We start from the raw sequence: 19,557 nt of genomic DNA, 5'->3' as shown, positions 1-19,557 counted from the left end.
GGTTACTCTTTTAGCATACTTCGAAGTTCATGATGGTTTCTGTGAGTTGAATGCGTGACTGCGCCGCCTTGTGATAGCGGTGAGGCCTTGGGTATCAAAGCTCCACTGAGCTTCCCTCGCCTCAATTCAACTTACTTTGACTCGGATTGATTCCAGAGGGGTTTGCTTAAATTGTAACGAATTCCCTTTCGAAGGATTAGAAGCTGGTCTAGAAACAATCTAAGTGGAGCCATCATGCTTTTTGTTTGCTAGAAATCAGTAGGTTTGATTTGGTCGAGTCAGCCTTGTTTGTGATTGTGTAGAATTCCCTTGCAATTAAGAATGTCGAACTGGTATGACAGAAGCCAATACAATGAGTATCGATCTGAATTTGAATATGGACATCATCATTTTTATGACCATGGTGGGAGTAGTAGTTGGGAACGCCAACCTTTTCAAGGTTATGGTTCATACCATGGTGAGCCCAATTACTATCCACACGCGAATTGGTCTTACGAGCAAGAAAATCAGGAACACTGTAGTACTGGTTACTCGTTTTTGGAAACTAGTCCTGATTATGATATTTCTGAACCTGTTCCATCTCTTGAAGAGACCCAACAACGGATTGAAAGGACGTATAAACGTTTAGTTGCAATGAATAGTTCAAAAGAAGAGTGTACACGATATTCTGAGATGATAAACGAGAGTGGTAAACGTATAAGTGTTATGCTCAGTGAAATTCAGGCACGTCTAGAGGCAGAAAATGAACAGTTGGCTAATGCTGCTCGAAATAATCTAAATTTCCAAAATAGGGTTTCTAATTCTACCCTTGATATCAATAGTGAATATTTGCCTAATTTAGAGGACGAGGCTAGAATAAAAGACACTACTTATTTAGATAAGGTTCAATCATCTTTGTACTATTATGATGATGAGGATAGTAGTAATGAAGAATCTGAAATATGTAGGCATAGTGATCAGGAATCTATTAATCCAATTGAGCTTTATAATGATTATATTATTTCTAGTTCAAATCCAAATAATTTTTATGATTATTCACCTATTCAAAAGGACGAGGATTTGATTAGGGATACCACCGTTTTAGACGATGTAGTTTTTCCTTTTGATTACGAAGCCGATAGTGGTTTAGAGGAACGGGTTTATTCCGAAAATGCTATTTTAGAGTCTAGCGACTTAGAAACAATAGTCTTAGACGGAGAAAATAAACTCGTAGAGCTATTAAATATGAGTAAGGATGCGTCGCTTGAGTATAACCTTGAAGGAGCAATTGACTATTTTCAGGATTCCAATGATCTAGAAATTAAGGAAATTGTTGCTAGTCTATCTAGAGATACCCAAAAATCTAAGTTTGGGGGTGATTATCATTCTCCTTGTGCCATACCTTTAGCTCTTTCAAAGATCCCTCGTTTTGGACTTGATATCTCTGCCTCGACCATTTTACAAGATTACCTTCATACTCGTTTTCCCGAACCTACTGATGTCCAGGAAGAAGTTCAGTCATTAGAAACCCATCCTCTGGTTGATGTGGTTTGCCCAGGCAATAATACCAAGATTGAATTTGTTTTCCCACCAAATAGTTTGCTTCCAATTGTGGGAACGTATAAATTTCAAATGTGTCACTTATTAAGTTCTGAGACTAAGCCTAAGTACTTTAGGTTGATAGAATCGACACATTTTCTTAAGAGTGGCCATTACTCTCATTGTGGTCAATTTTGTAAGTCAAATCTTATTGACTTAGAGGATCCTCAATTATCTAGGTTATTATTTTGCGCTTCTAAGATCATATTTGAGTTTTTCCAGACTCTAGGACCTAATGATTCGGATCCCACCTATGAAGAAACGCAACCAATGAAAATATTTTATTTAGACCCTTTCTTAGAACCTGAACCTGAACCACAATTAGATATAAATTTCTTAATCAGGAAACTAAGTAAGGGAATGCTAGTCTTGTTCACTTTCTTGGTCCATTGCAGTTTCCTTTGGTCAACTCTATTTAGTTTTGAAGACCCACAGTTATTTCGACTGTTACTTTATGGTTCGAGTTGACTAACCCTTTCCTAAGTCTGGCTGAAGACTTTAAACTTAGCACTTTTTGGGAGGTATCCCATGCTCATGCAACACGGTAATATCTTTCCTTAACTCTTTCGCTTCAAATGGTAAAAATTTCTCCTTGTTCATGCTTTTAGTTTCATCTTTAGAACATTGAGGACAATGTTAGATTTAAGTTTGGGGGTATGGGAGAAACTTTTTAGTTGCAATTAATAAACTCCAGAGCCTAGAAATTTATGCGTATTCAGGATGACACTAACTAATCTAAGTGGATGGAAGCATCTTGGTTGTAGGAGTTGAGGAACCAATATGATTAGATGGAAACATCTATAGAGCCTATTCATAAAAGCACAGAGCTCAGGTGTTAGAAATAACATGATAGTTGCACCATATCTCGTTGAGTCCTTTTCATTTTATTTTTTCATTTTAAACTATGTTTCTCTAAGTGATTAGGTGGGGCACACGATTCAAGTTGTTACCACTGCTAGGGTGAATTAGAGTGACTGAGTTACTAAAAAAAAAAAAAAAAAAAAGATCGGACCAGTTAGACCAATCAGAATAAGTATTAACACTTGGATAGCAATATGCGTGTGTTCTCCCTGTTTCCGTCTCCTAAGCAAGCGTGGAATGCAGGACCCGTGGGAACTATCGTGTAATCTGCTGACAAGAAGCATGCGCTTGGATCAAAAAGATCTATTCATGTCGTTAAGTTAAAAAAAAAAAAAATGGTTATTGTTCTGTGTAGTCAACTGTTGGTTCCCTTGTATTTGCCAGTTTGTTGATCTAGATTTAAGTTATTGACCACTGGTTCCCTTGTATATGCCAGTTGTGTTGATATTAGTCAGACCGGTATCTCAGTCCATTAGGATAGGTTCATTCTGGCAGTGGCCTTCAGACAGATATGTGAAACATCGATCATTTGGTTAACATCAAAACCATCTACATTTTTCTATTTCCATCTCCTTTTTCTATCCATATGATTAGTTTGACTCCGAATATGATGTCCATAGTGCAACTATATGAGTAGAGCTCTGTCACTTTATATGAATTTTAGTATGCTTGAGTGTAAACTCGTGTACAACAATTGGAATTTCGCATCAGGGTACTTCCTCCTGTAGTCAGTGATTGTAAGCCAACCAAGGAGATTCTTTAGTGCCTTCCAAGGTTCTGCATAGATAGCTAGGGTCTGGAGTAAAGGTTTTGTGGGTACACCTCTGGTAAACCCTCCCGAGATTAACTCGGTTACTAGGGACACCTAGTGAGTTAGGATTTTATTTTTGCTCGAGGACTAGCAAATAATAAGTTTGGGGGTATTTCATAGACGCATTTATGTGTCTATTTTGTTCTCAATATTCTGTATTGTTAGACTCGATTAAGTACTTATTGTGTCATTTTGTGTTTTTGTAGATGTTTTTAGAGAAATAAGCCTTTGCGGTGAAATGAGCTCGAAAAATAGTGTTTTACACCCCATGATAATGTACCGGAGGCACCTCAGAAATGCACCGGAAGCGTCCCAGAAATGTACCGGAGGAACCCAGAAAAATTACTATTTCCACCCCAAAATTACTATTTCCACCCCAATTGCTAAAGGGACACCCGTACAGGATTAGGGGGAGGACACTTTTCTTCTCATAATTCAAATTTTGGAAAAAGGCGGGAAATTTCTAAACAGTTCTGGCAGAATTTCGATCGTCAAAATGAAGGGGTTATGGGTCGATTCAATGGCTGAAATTTGGTATAGAGATGTGATATAGGTTAAGGAACATAGTATGGGTGACATGATCGATCAAATTTGGCTGGAATTTTCGGTATGATTCACACACCCAAAACAGAGCACGTGTACTGTAACACGAGCAAAATTGAAGTTCTTGTGTGCATGGGTGTGTTCTGCTCGTGTTTCATGCATCGAGCAACCTGTTGGAGCATGTGTAATCGAATTGGAGCGTGCTGGACCAGAGAAAACACGTGAAAAGCTAAAACAGGAAAGAAAATATCCGAAAATATTTTCTTTCACTGCCGAGGATTTGTGGAGTTATGGAGGAGATTCGATGCATGCTTCGGGTTTAAATAGAGTCCTTGGAGGTCAGAGAAAGTGTCGAGAGTTTTGGGAGCTAGGGAGAGCTAGAGAAGACGAAATCAGAGTTTAACAAAACTCTGTTTCTGTTGCTGCATGAAGATGAACACGAAGAACAATAGACTATAAGAGACTGTCGTTCTTCAACAGTGACAACGACAGTGGAGTGTGGGTCGTAGTTTCCCAAAGACTACAACATTTCATATGTATCGTTCTTGTGTGACGCTTCCTGTGGGTCGCACATTAGCTGTTTACACCATTTTCTCTTCTTCTCATCATTTGTAAACCATTTTTGAGCCATAATAAATTATTTTGAGAGCATTTATACTATGATGAGCTAATTCCCTCGTAACCAAGGCAATGGAGGAAGCTATTCACGCAACATAAATGGGTAACTATTTCATTTAATTATATAATTCACCTAATCGCTGCTTTTGCAGAGTTTTAAATTGTTTGAATGATTGTCTTAATTATTTGTTATTCAGTTTGATAGGTTATGCTTGGTTTAATCTCTTAATAATCTATGCTTAAGGTTTACAAATAATGTTTGAGAATCTGTATGACTGATAGTGAATTAAAGATAAAAGAGGACTTAAGATTTGAATAGAGTTTTGAAATATTTATCATTCAATTTTGCATAATAATGGAATCTAGTGTCTTGGTTACCTCTCGCACCCATTGTTAATAATTTTGTATATATTTTTATTAAATCTTTAAATTTAATCTTCACAAGTCCGAGAGTTTGAACCTCATTACTACAACCCACGAAAAATCATTAATCACAAGCTTCTAGGTTTGTTAACCGTACCCAAACGTATGCACTTGTTGGTTCAATAATAGTTAACCAAAAGGTTAGCCATATGAGCATTTCATATCAACCATGTTCTTCTTCACCATAACTAGTTCACATGACTCAAATGAACTAGTTAGAGAGTTGTTCAATTGCAAAGAATTCTTATGTAACTACATAAGACACAACTGAAGAAAAGATGATTTGATTCACTCGAATCGGTTCATGAACTTTTATAGCCACGGTCTGCAAACTGTATTCCTTAGTATTTTTAAGTTTAAGTTCAGAAATCATCTTCAGATATATAACCTTCTTAAGTTCGCAGACTTGGTTCGCGGACTTAAGTTACTCGGCAGAGTTTACAAACTCCAGCAGAAATTCTCGGGATGAGAACTTCGCCGGTTCGCAGACTGGGTTCGAGGACTGAGTTCGCGGACTTAGCTTCACGCACTAGTTTGTCAACTCCGTCACAATATCTCGGGTTTGAGAACTTCGGCAGTTCGCGGACTGAGTTCGCGGACTTGGCTCACGCCATTCTTCCGGTTCTCTTGATCAACAAAGTTCGCAAACTTTGGTTCAAGGAATATGACTTATACATAAATGTGTTTCCACAACAATGCTTATGTCCACATTGGTTATATAATCTAAACTCTCATTCCAATCATTGAAACATTCTTCGTCAAAGCAATTTTCAAAGTGATTGAAACATATCATGACTTTCGTCACTAGGTAAAGATAAACTTGGTCGAAGCGAAATGCTTACCAACACATATTTCGAGATATAGATAGGAGAGGTATACTCGGCTCGAAATACCAACTGTGTATAATCAAAGTCTACATATAGCATACGACTTTTTGTCTCAAGAAGTAGGAGATAGAATAGATAGACTTTTGAGTGATAGATAAGTTCAAGTCTTCACATACCTTTTTTTCTAGAAGTTCCACCGGTTCCTTGAGTAGTTCTTCTTCTTGTATGATGAATCGCCATGAAGTCCTTGAGCTCAACTACAGTTTCTATCCTAGTCCGAGACTTAGCTATAGTAGACTAGAAATCAAGACTTATAGTTTTGATCACTAACATTGACAAACATGCTTGAGATAGCAACGCATGCGAGTTCGGCCGAGAAATGCTCTAACACAGAGTACCACCATTATCAGCAGATTGCAATGCAATTCTGCGAGCACTCCACAATGGGCCCAAGATATTATCTCAAGTTATGAAGGTGATTTGTGGCTCAACAACTTATATCATCCTTACTTATCTCTCCAGATCATCCCAAGTTTTCATACTCACAAGGCATACTAAGATTCAAAGGCAGGCTCTACATTGGGTCAAGTAATGAGGTGAGACATTCCATTCTCCAATCTTCACACTCTTCTGGTATTGGGGGTCACTCTGGCATGCTAGGTACTTATCATAGAGCAAAATCACATTTTTTTTGGCCAAAAATGAAACATGATATCATGCAATTTGTATCTACTTGTGAGGTGTGTCAATGCAACAAGGGCAACTACTTCCTTCCCTAGTGGACTTTTACACCCTTTACCCATACCAGAGAAAGCTTGGCATGACATTTCAATGGATTTAATTAAAGGACTTCCAATGTACAACAAGAAAAGTGTTATCTTAGTAATTGTTGATAGACTTACAAAATATAACCACTTCATACCATTAAGTCACCCTTTCACTGCTATATCAGTAGCCAAGGAATTTCTCAACAACATCTTCAAGCTTTATGGATTACCAAACTCGATAGTCAGTGACAAAGACAAAATCTTTGTAAGTCATTTTTGGCAGGCTTTATTCAAATCCTTAGGCACCACTCTCAAGCTCTCCAGTGCTTACCATCCTCAAACAGATGGCCAAACTGAGAGAACTAATGCATGTGTAGAACAGTATCTCAGATGCATGACTAACTCTAATCCTAAGCAATTAACACAATGGTTAGCTCTTGCTGAATGGTGGTTCAATACAATCTACCACTCTAGTCTGAAGATGTCACCATTTCAGGCCTTGTATGGTTATCAACACCCTCATCTTATCTTTCCCATTATGGCTACTACTTCAGTTGCTTCTGTAGAGAATTATTTGAAGGAGAGAGATGTTATGTTGCAACTTCTGATAGAAGATTTAGCAAAGGCACAAGATCGTATGATGTTTTTTGCAGACAAGAAAAGGGTGGATAGAGAATTTGCAGTAGGAGACCTGGTCTTTCTTAAACTTCAACCATCTAAACAATCTTCACTTGCTATCAAAAAGAATTTCAAGCTGTCTTCAAAATATTTTGGTCCCTTTGCAGTGCTAAAACGAGTTGGAGCAGTGGCTTACAAGTTACAATTACCAGTAGGGCCTCGGATACATCCCGTCTTCCATGTCACTCAGCTCAAGAAACAACTTGGAGTCAAAGCATCTACACTACCATTCCTGCCAGTGGTGGATGATAATGGGCATTTTGTTGTGGAACCAATAGCTGTGTTGGACACTAGACACACTCTTAGAGGTAACCTTTCTGTCCCTCAAATACTCATCCAATGGTCCAACTCTATTGCTGAGGATGCTACCTGGAATGACACAACTCACATCCAGGCATAGTTTTCAGACTTTATCCTTAAGGAAAAGGATTTTTAAAGGAGGGGGGGCATTGTCATGTACCTGACTTATACCAAGTATTGTGCAACCGAGTCGCTTAACTGAGTCAGATACGTGACTCACTGAGATAGTTAAAGAAGTCAAATGTATGTAGCTGTGTAGGAAATCTATTTCCTAGACTCTCGTGTTTATCTTTCTTTTCATTGTTGATGTAATATGGACCGTTGTTTTCCTTCTTCTCAGATTGGTGGTTATATAAACCAATCATTGTAAGACCCTAAAAATCATCAATGAAAATTATTTGCTGTTAATTTTGAAGGCTAGGCGCTGCTTGTAGAGAGAAAGCAGCTTGCTGCTAGTTATCTTGATCAAATCCTTGTAGTTGTACCTCAGAAAACTACATATTTCCATTATGTTGTAAATATGGAAAGCTAGATGCAATGCCAGTATGAAGAACAAGAATCAATGCCTCGTTGTTTTCGAATCTTAAACATAATTCTTTAGTAACTTTTTTCACATACTAATAAGCACTTATTCACTCCTAAATTTGAGAATCAGAATTTTGAGATTAATCTAATGTTTTTGATGTTTCTTTATAGAAACATTCTATGTTTATATGTCGTGGAGTTGTCTTCTACAAACCTTAGATTTGCAGCAGCCAGATATCCAACAGCCACCGCAAGTTCAAACCACAACCCCTCTTAACAAAAATGGATGAGATCAAAAATTACAACTTCAAAACATAGTCTTTTATCTCCGATAATCTTTCACTGGTTAATTTAATGGTGCCTATTCTTTCATGCGTTGGACCCTTTTTCTTATGTCCAAAAGACGGTAAAAACGGTTTTACTATGTTTGATGATCATTCAGGAAATATGTTTTTTTTGTATACGAAAAAACATTCATTACTAAAACGTTAATTACATAACTTCAACTGACAGTTGGTTTGATCATCCCTTATAGTTTTAACAAACTTAGATGGGATGTTACAACCAAAAGCAAAAGAGTGTTTGTCAGTTCTTACAGTGTTTGCTATTACATGCACAATACTATTTGCCGATCTATGTACATACGAGATAGTAGAGAAAGAAACAAAAGAGAGGAGGTACTTAATTTCATCAACTAAGCCTTGGTTCTTCCAGTGAACTAAGTACTTGGAACTCCTAACCGAATCAACCACATTTTTACAGTCACTTTCAAAGATAACATTCTGCAAGTGCTTCTCTCTGGCCCATAATAAAGCTTCTTTCATGGCCAGGCATTCGGCTTGCTCTGGATCTACTCCTCCATTGAAGTATTTGCCTCTGATGCCCCAGCATTGCCCTGAAGAGTCATGAACAATTAGACCAATTCCAAAGTTTGAAATATTATAATCAAAAGAAGCATCAATATTTATTTTCAATTCATGAGCTAGAGGAGGCATCCAAGTCTGATGAGTTCTACTCTGATTGTATTGCCTGTTGATAGAGTTATTAAGAGAGCAATGATCTATCATGCATTTAATGTAATAAACTGTTGAGCAGACATTTTGATTCTTGTTTTGAAAGACCTTGGAACATCGGGTTTTCCATATAAACCAAGCTGTTATCATAACAGTTAAAATCCAGTGTTCCTTATCCTGAGAGTAATCATTAATTGAGTTATCAAACCAGCTTGTTATCCAATCTGTAACCTGGATATGATTTTGTTGTAATTGAGCTACATTGACATTCATAGCTAGCTACACTGACCTGGAATAATGACAATCTAGCAGTAAATGTTGAATTATTTCATCTCCTTGAGAGCATCTAGGACAAATTGTATCAATGTCTTTCCTGTACTTAGACAGCTCAGCTGTAGTCGGCACTATCCCTTTAAGGCATTTCCAAATGAAAAGTTTAACTTTATGGGGAGTGTTTGTTTTCCATAATGCCTTCCAGTTGATATTTGATGTATTCGACCGAGAATTGTCCGTTAAGCTAGTTTGCCTCATTAAAGCATTATAAGTAGACTTAACTGAAAATTCTCTATTCCTACTTGGTTCCCAGATCAATTTGTCATTGCCTACTTGGACCAAATGCATATTCAGAATTGAATTAGCAATTTCTAGCAGGAAAATATCTCTAACAAGCTGAGCATTCCATCTTCTTGGATTCTGTAGCATTAAGTCAGAAACATAAACTATTATAGCTGGTTCCTTAAAAGAATCATTTGGTGTTGGTGGATAATCTAATCCTTGCACCCATTTATCATACCAAACCAGTATTCTAGTTCCACATCTAACATCCCATCTATGGAATTTCCTAACATAATGTAATCATATTTCTAGTCCCTTCCATATCCAAGAGGAGTTAGTAGGAGACTCTTGTAGATGAAGAAAGTCAGAGTATGGAGAGTACTTGTCCTTCATTATCTTTACCCAAGCCTTATCTTTCTCTGTACATAATCGCCAAGCAAGTTTGTTTATCAGCGCGAGATTAAATTACTCTAGATTTCTAAATGCTAATCCTCCATCAGCTTTAGAATGACAGAGAGAACTCCAAGCAATCAAGTTTAAACCTTTATTCGATTTGTGACCCCACCAGAATTTTCTTTATGTTGAATCTAATTTACTAATTGTATTCTTTGGGAGTCTGAAATTACTCATATAATGAGTAGGAATTGTGTTTAAGACTGACTTAACTAGTACACCAACCCTGAAACCTATGCTCATAAGAGTCTTGTATAGAGCTAAAGGAGTTATTCTTTTATTTTACTAGAAGAATAGGAAGACCTAGTTATTTATAAGAAGTACATAACTCTTTAACTCCCATCTCATTCTGGATAGCTAACTTATCCTCATACGACAAATCACCTGTAATAAATGCTGATGATTTCGAGAAATTAATGAGTTGACCCAAGAGTTCGCTAAATTGATTCAGACAAGTCTTGACTTGTACAATACTATTCTTGTCAGCATTGAAGAACAACATACAATCATCTGCAAACAACAGATGATTGATAGAGATGGAATTCTTCACTACCTTAATACCTTTCAACTGATTAAGAGATTCCGCCACAGTTAAATACCTATCTAGGTATTCCATAGATAAAATGAAAAGGTAAGGGGATAAAGGATCCCCTTTCCTAAGTCCTCTAGAAGGAATGTAAGACTGACAGGTACTTCCATTTAGTCTAATCGCCACTGTAGTAGTCGATATGCACTGTTGGATTAAAGTACGCCATTCTTCACAGAAGCCCAAAGAGAGAAGCATTTTATCTATAAAAGTCCATTCTACCCTATCGAAGGCTTTCGACATATCCAATTTGAGTGTAACCAAACCCTGCTTTTTTCCTTGATTTTTTCATTGTATGGATCAGTTCATGCGCCATGACAATATTATCATTAATATATCTCTTAGGTACATAGGCTGCTTGAGATGGGGAAATGATCCTTTCCATTAATGGTTTCATTCTGGTAACCAACAATTTTGAGATTATTTTATATGTAATGTTACATAAGCCAATTGGTCTGTAATCATTAGGAGATGAGGGCCGATGAGTCTTCGGGATTAAGCAAGTTACTGTTTGATTGATACCTGAAGGCATCTCTCTTTGAACAAAAAATTGTTGAACTAAATTAGTAACATCATCAGCAACCACAGACCAATGAGCTAAGTAGAAACCTACAGGGAATCCATCCGGCCCTGGGGCATTCCAATTAGGCATACTCTTGAGCACCTTATAACTTCCCTCTTGTGTAGGAATTGCTATAAGGGCATCATTTTCTGCCTGAGTGATTGCATGAGTAATAATATGAAAGTGTTCGTCTTGAATTTGAGGGTTGGTAGATTTGGCAATGCTAGAGAAATGATTAGTGAGAAGAAGCTCCAGGTCATTGTAAGAATGATACCACTGACCCTGTTCATCTCTTAGAGCTGAGATATGATTTCTTGACCTTCTTCTATTTGCCATTAAGTAGAAGTAAGTTGTGTTTGAATCAACATCTTTAACCCAGTGATCACCAGATTTTTGTTGCCAAAATTCAGCTTCAATTTTTTTCCAGTAGCTTAACTCATCAATAGTAAGATGAATTTTGTTAGAATTCTCTTCACTATATGGTTGAGCTTGGAGAATAGACAAATGTTCCTTAAGTTTCTGAGCATGATAGTTGACTTTCCCAAAATGGTGCGTATTCTATTTTGAGAGATTTGATCTTGTAATTTTTAACTTTTGAGGTAAGGTATTAACTGTAGAAGAAGAACTCCAAGTATTACCTATAAGATCTGAGCAAGTAGGATATAAGAGCCAACATCTGTAAAACTTCCAAGCATTCTTGGGTTTAAACAAATGCACCTCTGTGGTGAGCAAAATAGGGCAGTGGTCTGAGCCTAAGAAAGGAAGATGTTGCACTGTAGAATTAGGATAATCTCTAATCCAGTTTGAGTTGTGAAGGGCTAAATCAATTCTAGCTCTCTTGTACCCCTTCCCATTTATCCTATTTGACCAAGTATGATGACTACCATAGTAACCCATATCCATTGAACCAGCATTGTTGATGATATTACAAACCCATTTATCAATGAAACTGAAACTTGTTGAAGCATCACAATTTGACATATGAATATTGAGGTCACCAATAATCACCCATGGTTGAAAGACATTTTCACTCAATTCTCCAATAAATTCTTACTGTTATTTTTTGAAATCATGATGTGTTGAGCCGTAAACACAAGATAGGAGCCATTCTTGTTTAGAAGCATTAGAAGTGATGATAAGATGAAACATGTTATCTTTGCTACAAACAATATCACATGGAAATCCATCTTTCCATAAAAGAACCAAACCCCCAGATAATCCTATTGAACTAACAAACAAAGAATTAGGGTAATGAAATCCTTGAGTTAAACTTCTTGCTTTATCCTCCCCCAATTTGGTTTCCACCAGAAAAAGAACATCAGGATTATGCTTTTTAATGATGTCTGCTAATTGGTCTCTAGTATCTTTACCCATTAGACCTTGGATATTCCAGGAAAGTATTTTCATGATTTGAACTTTACTAATTAAACAACCAAAAGTTTTATGACAAGAGCAACTAGTATTTGTACAAACAGTATTATACTCGAGATTTGAGAAATTTAAAGAATTAAAATTTAGATCTAAGATAAGTGAAGAAGGTACCTGGCCATCAGTGCTTGGATCTGTTGCTTTGAACCTTTTAGAGTGGTTTTGCTCTGAAACGTTCCCAATAAATGAAGTATGAGAGTCTGGAGATGGAGAAATTTCAAAATTGATATGTTCATTATCAGATAAATCAACATTTAGATATGGAGAACCAATATTTGATATGGAACCTTCATACTGAGAGATCAAAGCTTGAAGAGATTTCTTATAGGCTCTGACAGGGAAATGAGTATCTGGATCTATATTATGAAAATTGAAATCATCAAAAGACACATAAAATTCTCCTAAAGCCATGTAAGATTTTAACAACTCCATGTTAGATCCATATGCACCATCCTGACCCATACTAGCATTTAAGGCCTGCAACTGCTGCTCCATGTTTTGTTGAGACAAGTTTTCAAAATTACTATTGTTTTCTATATTCCTTCCAATAAGTTGGTCTAAGTTGTTAGAATTACTAGGACCCCCTCCTCCATTCTGATTATTTTTCCTTGTCTATGAACCACTTGTTCTTTTTCTTTTTCTTTTGAATTATTAATATTAATTTGAATGGTACCTTGAGAATCACAAGCCACCATTGCAGCTGGAGAAGAAGACGACAAAGGAATATTCCTTGTGACATTGTCCTGGAGCTGTTCATTCAGAGTAACTACATCTTTTGTCACTTCCACTACGTACTGAGCTAGATTTTCAGTTATCTTCATTGCATGCATGGCACTATATTGTGATCCCATAGCAACATCTTGGCCTTGATAAATAACAAGTTGATTAGCATCACCAATATGTTTCTCAACCTGACTTATCATTTCATTTTGAGACTCCGATTTCTGTTGTTGATGAGATATACCAGAATGACCAGATTTAACACCTCTCATGTCTGGATTCGTACAAGAGGGAGGATCTAAAATTGAAGTAGATGAGAGATAACCTCTTTGTTGTTGAAGAAGATAAGCTGCAATAGTCGAGCACTCATTTTTCTTGTGATATATGGTATAACAATAACCACATAGATTGAATGGTTGCTTTTCATAAAACATTCGGATCCAGACCTCTTCTCCAGCAGCATTCTTCATCCAAAAACCACGCCTTAATGGGTCTCTGACATCCACCAGAACTAGAGCTTTCTGCACTTTTCCTTTAGGAACTATGCAATCCGGTGGGTCTAACTCCTTAACTTCTCCCATAGCTTTGGCTATGCCATACACAATAGATGGTTTAGCAAAGCCTGGATGCATGTTGTAAAGCCTCATCCAAAGAAGTTATTTCGTTAAAACCACAACACTTTTCGGCATCATAGGATTCCAGGGTTCAAGTGCTAGCAAATCACCTTCAAGAAACCACGGTCTAAACTTGAGCACAACATCATATTCTTCCTGTGTTTGGAACTTGATTAGATAACAATCATTATCCTCCTTTTTGATATAAATATCTTTACTTTTAGGTCACAACTTTTTGAGTTCGGTATCCAATTCACTCACTGTATAGACTTTTTCTGAGTATGGCTTGCCTAAGAAACTATATTTGAACTCATATGCACCTTGTTGCAGATCTTCTAAAGACAACTCAGGCTCTTTTAAAGCTCTTAACCTGTCAGTGATCGAAGTATATTCCATCTTTTCCTGGACTCGTATCAACTCAGAATCCATTAGAGGAGAGCTGAAAGTAAAAGATAACAGATGGGAGAAGATAACGAGGTAAGGGAGATAAATAAAAAAATTACGACCTCTTTTTTGATGATTGAATGTGTTACACCTGGGAGAATTCTTCTTACAAGCCACTAACTTAAATTTAGGATTAATTTTTAAACCTCTGTGTAGTCGGCTGACATAGAAAACGAGAAATGATTCAATAAGGTGTGAGAAGAATAAAGGTGTTAATATAAGGAAATCATTAAGATACTCTGTCCAAAAAGGTATAAATGAAATCAACTCGTACAAGCTTCGAATCAAAAGTGAATCCATGTCCAAACTGAGGGAGATTACAAGGACTATCAGGCAAAATCACTCTAATATTCAAGCAGCCTCCAAACACATCTGCCAGAACCTAGAAGAGATAGAATAAAAATTCCATAAGAAGATCAATAAATTAAATAAGTAACTAGATTGATTTAGGATGACATGCAAGGAATAAAATCGAAAGTCAGAAGGTTGGATTTCGAAGAATCAATGCTGAGTCACATCCGATTTAAAATCGAGTTAATCCCCTAGTCAGTCGCCCTCTAGGGTAACACTGTTTTTTCAGGAAATATGTTACAATGCTTCAAAAAAAAAAAAAAAAAAAAAAAAAAAAAAAAAAGGAAATATGTTGCGCTCTAAATGGGGATGGAGGGGCAGTTGATACTTTTGGCCCAGTTAGCCAGAAGATCTCTTGTAACTAGTGTTTGGGGGCATCAAAATTTAATCCAAATTAGTCCGTTCTGGTTCCAGTCGGTTATTTCTCCTCCTCTTCAGAGTCTTCAGTTTCCCTGGGTTTAATTTAACCCAAACAGAATCACAAAACCCTAACTTTCACCATTACCTCGATGAAATGATGCAAAATCTTCATCGAACACTATCTCGATTCTCGATCTTACCAACCACTACTAGATCGTTACTCGAAACCCCATCAAAAGATGTACTAGTCACTTCGAATAACAACCTTAAATCCCTTTTCATTCCACTTTCATGGCGAAAATTTTCAACAAGTGACAAAGGAAATGAAAATGATCCTTGGGAAAAACCATGGGGCAATACCGGATCTTCAACTGCTCCAGTTGGTAGTAACAATGATTGGGATTCTGCTTCATCAAGGTCGACTGGAATAACTAAAGAGCATCTTGATGGAGAAGCTATAGGTCATCAAGCTACTGCTGAAACGGGTTCTGCGAAACCAAAACCTTCGGTTTCTTCTCCGTCATTGTCGAATGTGGCAGACGCAGATTCATATGATGAAATTGCAGACCTTCTTGGGAAGGAGAGACGTAAAAGTGAGGAATTTGTTAGAGGGTGGGGAGAGAGGATGAAAGAAACGACTCAGTTGTTGAAACAAGTTATGGAACCAGGTGTTAGGGGTTCTTATTTGAAAGATTCAGAGAAAGCTGAAATGTATAAATTGCATAAGATGAATCCTGAAGTTTATACTGTTGAGAAATTAGCGAAAGATTATCGAGTAATGCGACAAAGGGTTCATGCTATATTGTGGTTAAAGGAAGATGAGGAGGAACAAGAGAAGAAGCTTGGGAAGCCCTTGGATGATTCTGTTGAGAAGTTGCTTGATTCTTTTCCTGAGTGAGTATTCGTTAACTTCTTTTTAGTGGGCATATGGTCTATTGATTTTTGTGATTTTGGTTGATAACAGAGCATGATACATGTTTATTTATGGTTCTCAATTACGGGGGGTATACTGCTCTTCCTATGTGAATGACATTGTATACTTGTATGTATGCCCGCTGGCTGGTTTAATGGGATATAAGACATACTGGGTATTGGCCAGTAAGTTTCATCTGTTGTGAACAAACTTTAAATCAGGTATACTTAATGTCTCAAGTCTCTTAAATGAATATTCGAAAATATTTCTAAGAAAATCTGTCTCTCTTCAAGTTTAATGCAACAAATGAGGGATGCCACCAGTCAAGCCACATAGTCGATACAAACTATAGGGATAAAGAGGGTTGTAGGCTGTTGTTGTAGCATGCAAAGATTTGGTCTCCAGTGTAGCCCGTTTGTAAAAAAATGGTACTATGGTAGGCTTCTGGAGTATGCTAGTTAAGTCAGCTTTACATCTCATAAAATGAGGGATAAACCAGTAATGCTCCTCAATTCAATGCCAGTTCTCTTACTTGATTGCTTTTTTCCAATTTTCAGTTGTAGAATTGATCCATTGTGTACGACAGAAATTGTAGATAGGTTGGATGTGTAGCGGGCTTAATAGATACCTTTAGTTTCGGATAGTAAGATATCCTTTTGGGGTCTGATCAATTGTAGGCTACGAGACATTTTGGATCTTAACCGTTATTCTTCAGAAATTTGTTCTGACATGCATGTCAGGCTCTGACACCGTTACTGATGTAAATGTTATCAATATCTATGACGGATGGAGGAATTTTTTTAAATTGCTAATTTGCCTGGGTACCTGTGACAGATACAGAGACTATTTCTTTGTACATAAAAAACGTTCAGGAGTTTTCGGGACATGTTAATGAACCTTTTTGTGTTTAGGTGCTTCAGCTAATCTTTGATTTTTCCTTTTGAAATGAAGCTTGTATCAGTTCAAGAGAGGGTTCAGTCAGTTATTATTATAGTTGTTTTAGGGAAAGTACTACTCCTAGTTATTAGGAAATAATGAACAGATGGCTACCCAATTACTCTGCAGACTGTGCTTAAGATGCAAGTGTCATGTCAAATATCAGAAAAAACCTTCTATAAGGGCCTTAGAGAAGTACCACTAAAGTTCATTTTACCATCATCATTTTATTGAAAACGTTAATCAGGAGGGTAACAAATTGTAGAAGCCTTCTTTCATTGTCTTAGCATATCATAGACATGTAACGTCGCCTCCATATGAGCGTGAAACGTTTATAGTTATTTGTAGAGACTTATAATTTTGTTACCTGGCTTCCTATGCTATAAATCTCAATTCACTTGGTTTCGTCCCTTCTTTTGTTCACCTTATGTGTAGCATTACATGCTTCACTACTATTTGTGTCTGACAATGAGCGCTCGGTTGATCTAGTGCTGGTAATATATTAACTTCTTACTTACTTTTCCCTCTTTCAGGTTTTTCAATTCCCACTGTCGAGAATTCCATGTGGCCAAGCTACCGTACAAACCCAATTTCAAGGTCATGCCTGAGGGTTGGGAGGGAACAGCTAGAGATCCTGACGAAGTGCACTATGAAATATCGATGAAGGAAGATGAAATGCTGTATGAAGAATTTGTTCAAAGGATGAACTTTAACAAGAAAAAGGTGAGTTTCATCTTTCGCTTCCTCATTTTATTGCCCAAGGAGCATTTAATGTGGGCATACTTTTTTCCTTTTAGGTTTATCTATTCTGATGAACATGTAACTTGTCAAAAAAAAAAAAAAAAAACATAACTTACAAGGCATATGCAGCTATCATTCGAATTCATTTGCATAAACTTTTTGATGAGACATAATCTTCCATGCAGTTATATAGCAGAGTATTGTCGGCATGCTACATGAATAAATGTCAAATAACGATATCTTTTTTCTAGTACTTTATGGTTTTGAAAAACTCCGGTTTGATAGAACATATTCTTCCACCTATTTGTTTGATCAACTTATGCTGTTTCAGTTTTCTGAAAAAGTGAGAAGGACATTAGCCTACTGAATTTTGTTTTCATTTGAAGGATGCCCTTGAAGAAGTTTGCTTGCTGAAATTCTGGAATATTGTTCAACTTGCATAATCCATTATGTTCAAAAAGCTGAAAGCACAAACACTCTAAATTTAGACAAGATTCTACACTGAAATATTTGATTAAATGATTTCTTGATTTATGTTCGTAGAAGTGAGGACATTAGCCTTTTGAATTCTGTCTGTTTTTTTTAACTTAGAGACCTTGAAGAAGTTTGCTTCCTTAAATTCTGGAATATTTGTTCTATATGCATGATTGATCATGTTTGACTAACTGGAAGTACAAGCAGTCTATATCGAGAGAAGACTCTACAGTTATATATTTGCATAAATAACTTTCTGGTGACAAACAATCTTGTTTCTTTCACCTCAGACAGAACCATGAAACAACTTTGCTGATTTTAACATGTGAATTAAATTATCATTAACTGAGAGTAAAAAGACTTCAAATTTTTATGTGTTTGAAATGCTGATGATGCTAGTAACAACTATTTCTTGCTATAGCTAGGACATGTACTCATTATGCGTTCAACTGCTAAAAGTTCCAGATCATCTCTGTTAAATGCAGTAATAATTTATTGGTCAAAGGTTTAGTATTGTGAGCATCAGCACTTAAGTGCTATTATGTGTTTTACATGTCTTTATATTCTGATTTTTCTCTTCCAATGGGGGGAAGCACATGGTAACTTTTCAGTGAGCACCGGCCGTCGGAAGATTTAGCTAATCCAACCTGTTTCAGGATGAAATGTTTCAATGGCTTAAATTTTTGTTCTGTGTTTCCACTGATGTTTTTTTGGAATGTTATATGATGATATTTGTTTTCTTCGCAGATTGCTGGAGAAGTGAAATGCCACAAATATAGTAGGAGGCGCTCTGATGACGGATGGAGATTCACTATTGAAAAACTTGGACCACAGGGAAAACGTGGAGGTGGTGGTGGATGGAAATTTGTTAGTGAGCCTAATGGGTCTAGCCGAGCCCTAAATGAAATTGAAAAGATGTACGTGCAGAGAGAAACAGTCAAACGTCGTCGTAAAAGGCACTATTGACAACCTTAAGAAGTTGTACGGAAACATGAGTCTTCCCATCCCAATTTTACATTTTTTTTGTTAACTAACTCATCCATGTTTCCTGATAATGTTTTTATTCCTTTTCTTTTTAATATTCTTCTGGTAGAAAAGTTAAGAAGTCATTCTATCGAGTAACATGAATTTTGGAAAAAAAGTTAGATAGGCATCCTGTTAAAACAGGAATAGTTTGGTGTAATAATAACTTAAATGTGTTAAGAGTTGCCTTCTGTTCTCGCGAAAAAATGTGTATGTTTTACCAATATAGGTAAGCTTTAAACCCTATAAAGTTTATAGTTCCTACAATTACATGTATCATGCACAAGACATTAATTGTTGATGAGCTGGTCTTACAATCTTTCCAACGGGACGTTTTTGTGTTCGATAGAGTGACACCCCTAACTTTAGTATCATGTACATTAGCATAGTTTGTTGGTACCATGTTAGAGGCTGATGAGAGAAAAACTGGCTTGTTTAGGGGATGAGTATTCA

General features: G+C 36.7%; 1 protein-coding gene across 1 annotated transcript; it reads left to right on the top strand.

Moving 5' to 3' along the window:
• The first annotated feature begins 15,047 nt into the window (after window positions 1-15,047).
• Window positions 15,048-19,330, top strand: LOC113297048. Its single transcript, XM_026545447.1, has 3 exons — window positions 15,048-15,911; window positions 17,400-17,589; window positions 18,829-19,330. The coding sequence occupies exons 1-3, from the start codon at window positions 15,172-15,174 to the stop codon at window positions 19,045-19,047; spliced, it is 1,149 nt and encodes a 382-aa protein (XP_026401232.1). The 5' UTR covers window positions 15,048-15,171; the 3' UTR covers window positions 19,048-19,330.
• Window positions 19,331-19,557: the final 227 nt, after the last annotated feature.

The sequence above is a fragment of the Papaver somniferum genome, chromosome 7 (genome assembly GCF_003573695.1).
Source record: "Papaver somniferum cultivar HN1 chromosome 7, ASM357369v1, whole genome shotgun sequence".
NCBI classification, from domain to species: domain Eukaryota; kingdom Viridiplantae; phylum Streptophyta; class Magnoliopsida; order Ranunculales; family Papaveraceae; genus Papaver; species Papaver somniferum.
This window is presented reverse-complemented; position numbering and strand designations above follow the sequence as displayed.

Coding starts and splice junctions, on each gene's coding strand:
- LOC113297048 (XM_026545447.1), top strand. CDS start 15,172: ATGATGCAAAATCTTCATCGAACACTATCTCGATTCTCGATCTTACCA. Junction 15,912..17,399: donor TTGCTTGATTCTTTTCCTGA/GTGAGTATTCGT, acceptor TCCCTCTTTCAG/GTTTTTCAATTCCCACTGTC. Junction 17,590..18,828: donor TGAACTTTAACAAGAAAAAG/GTGAGTTTCATC, acceptor TTTTCTTCGCAG/ATTGCTGGAGAAGTGAAATG.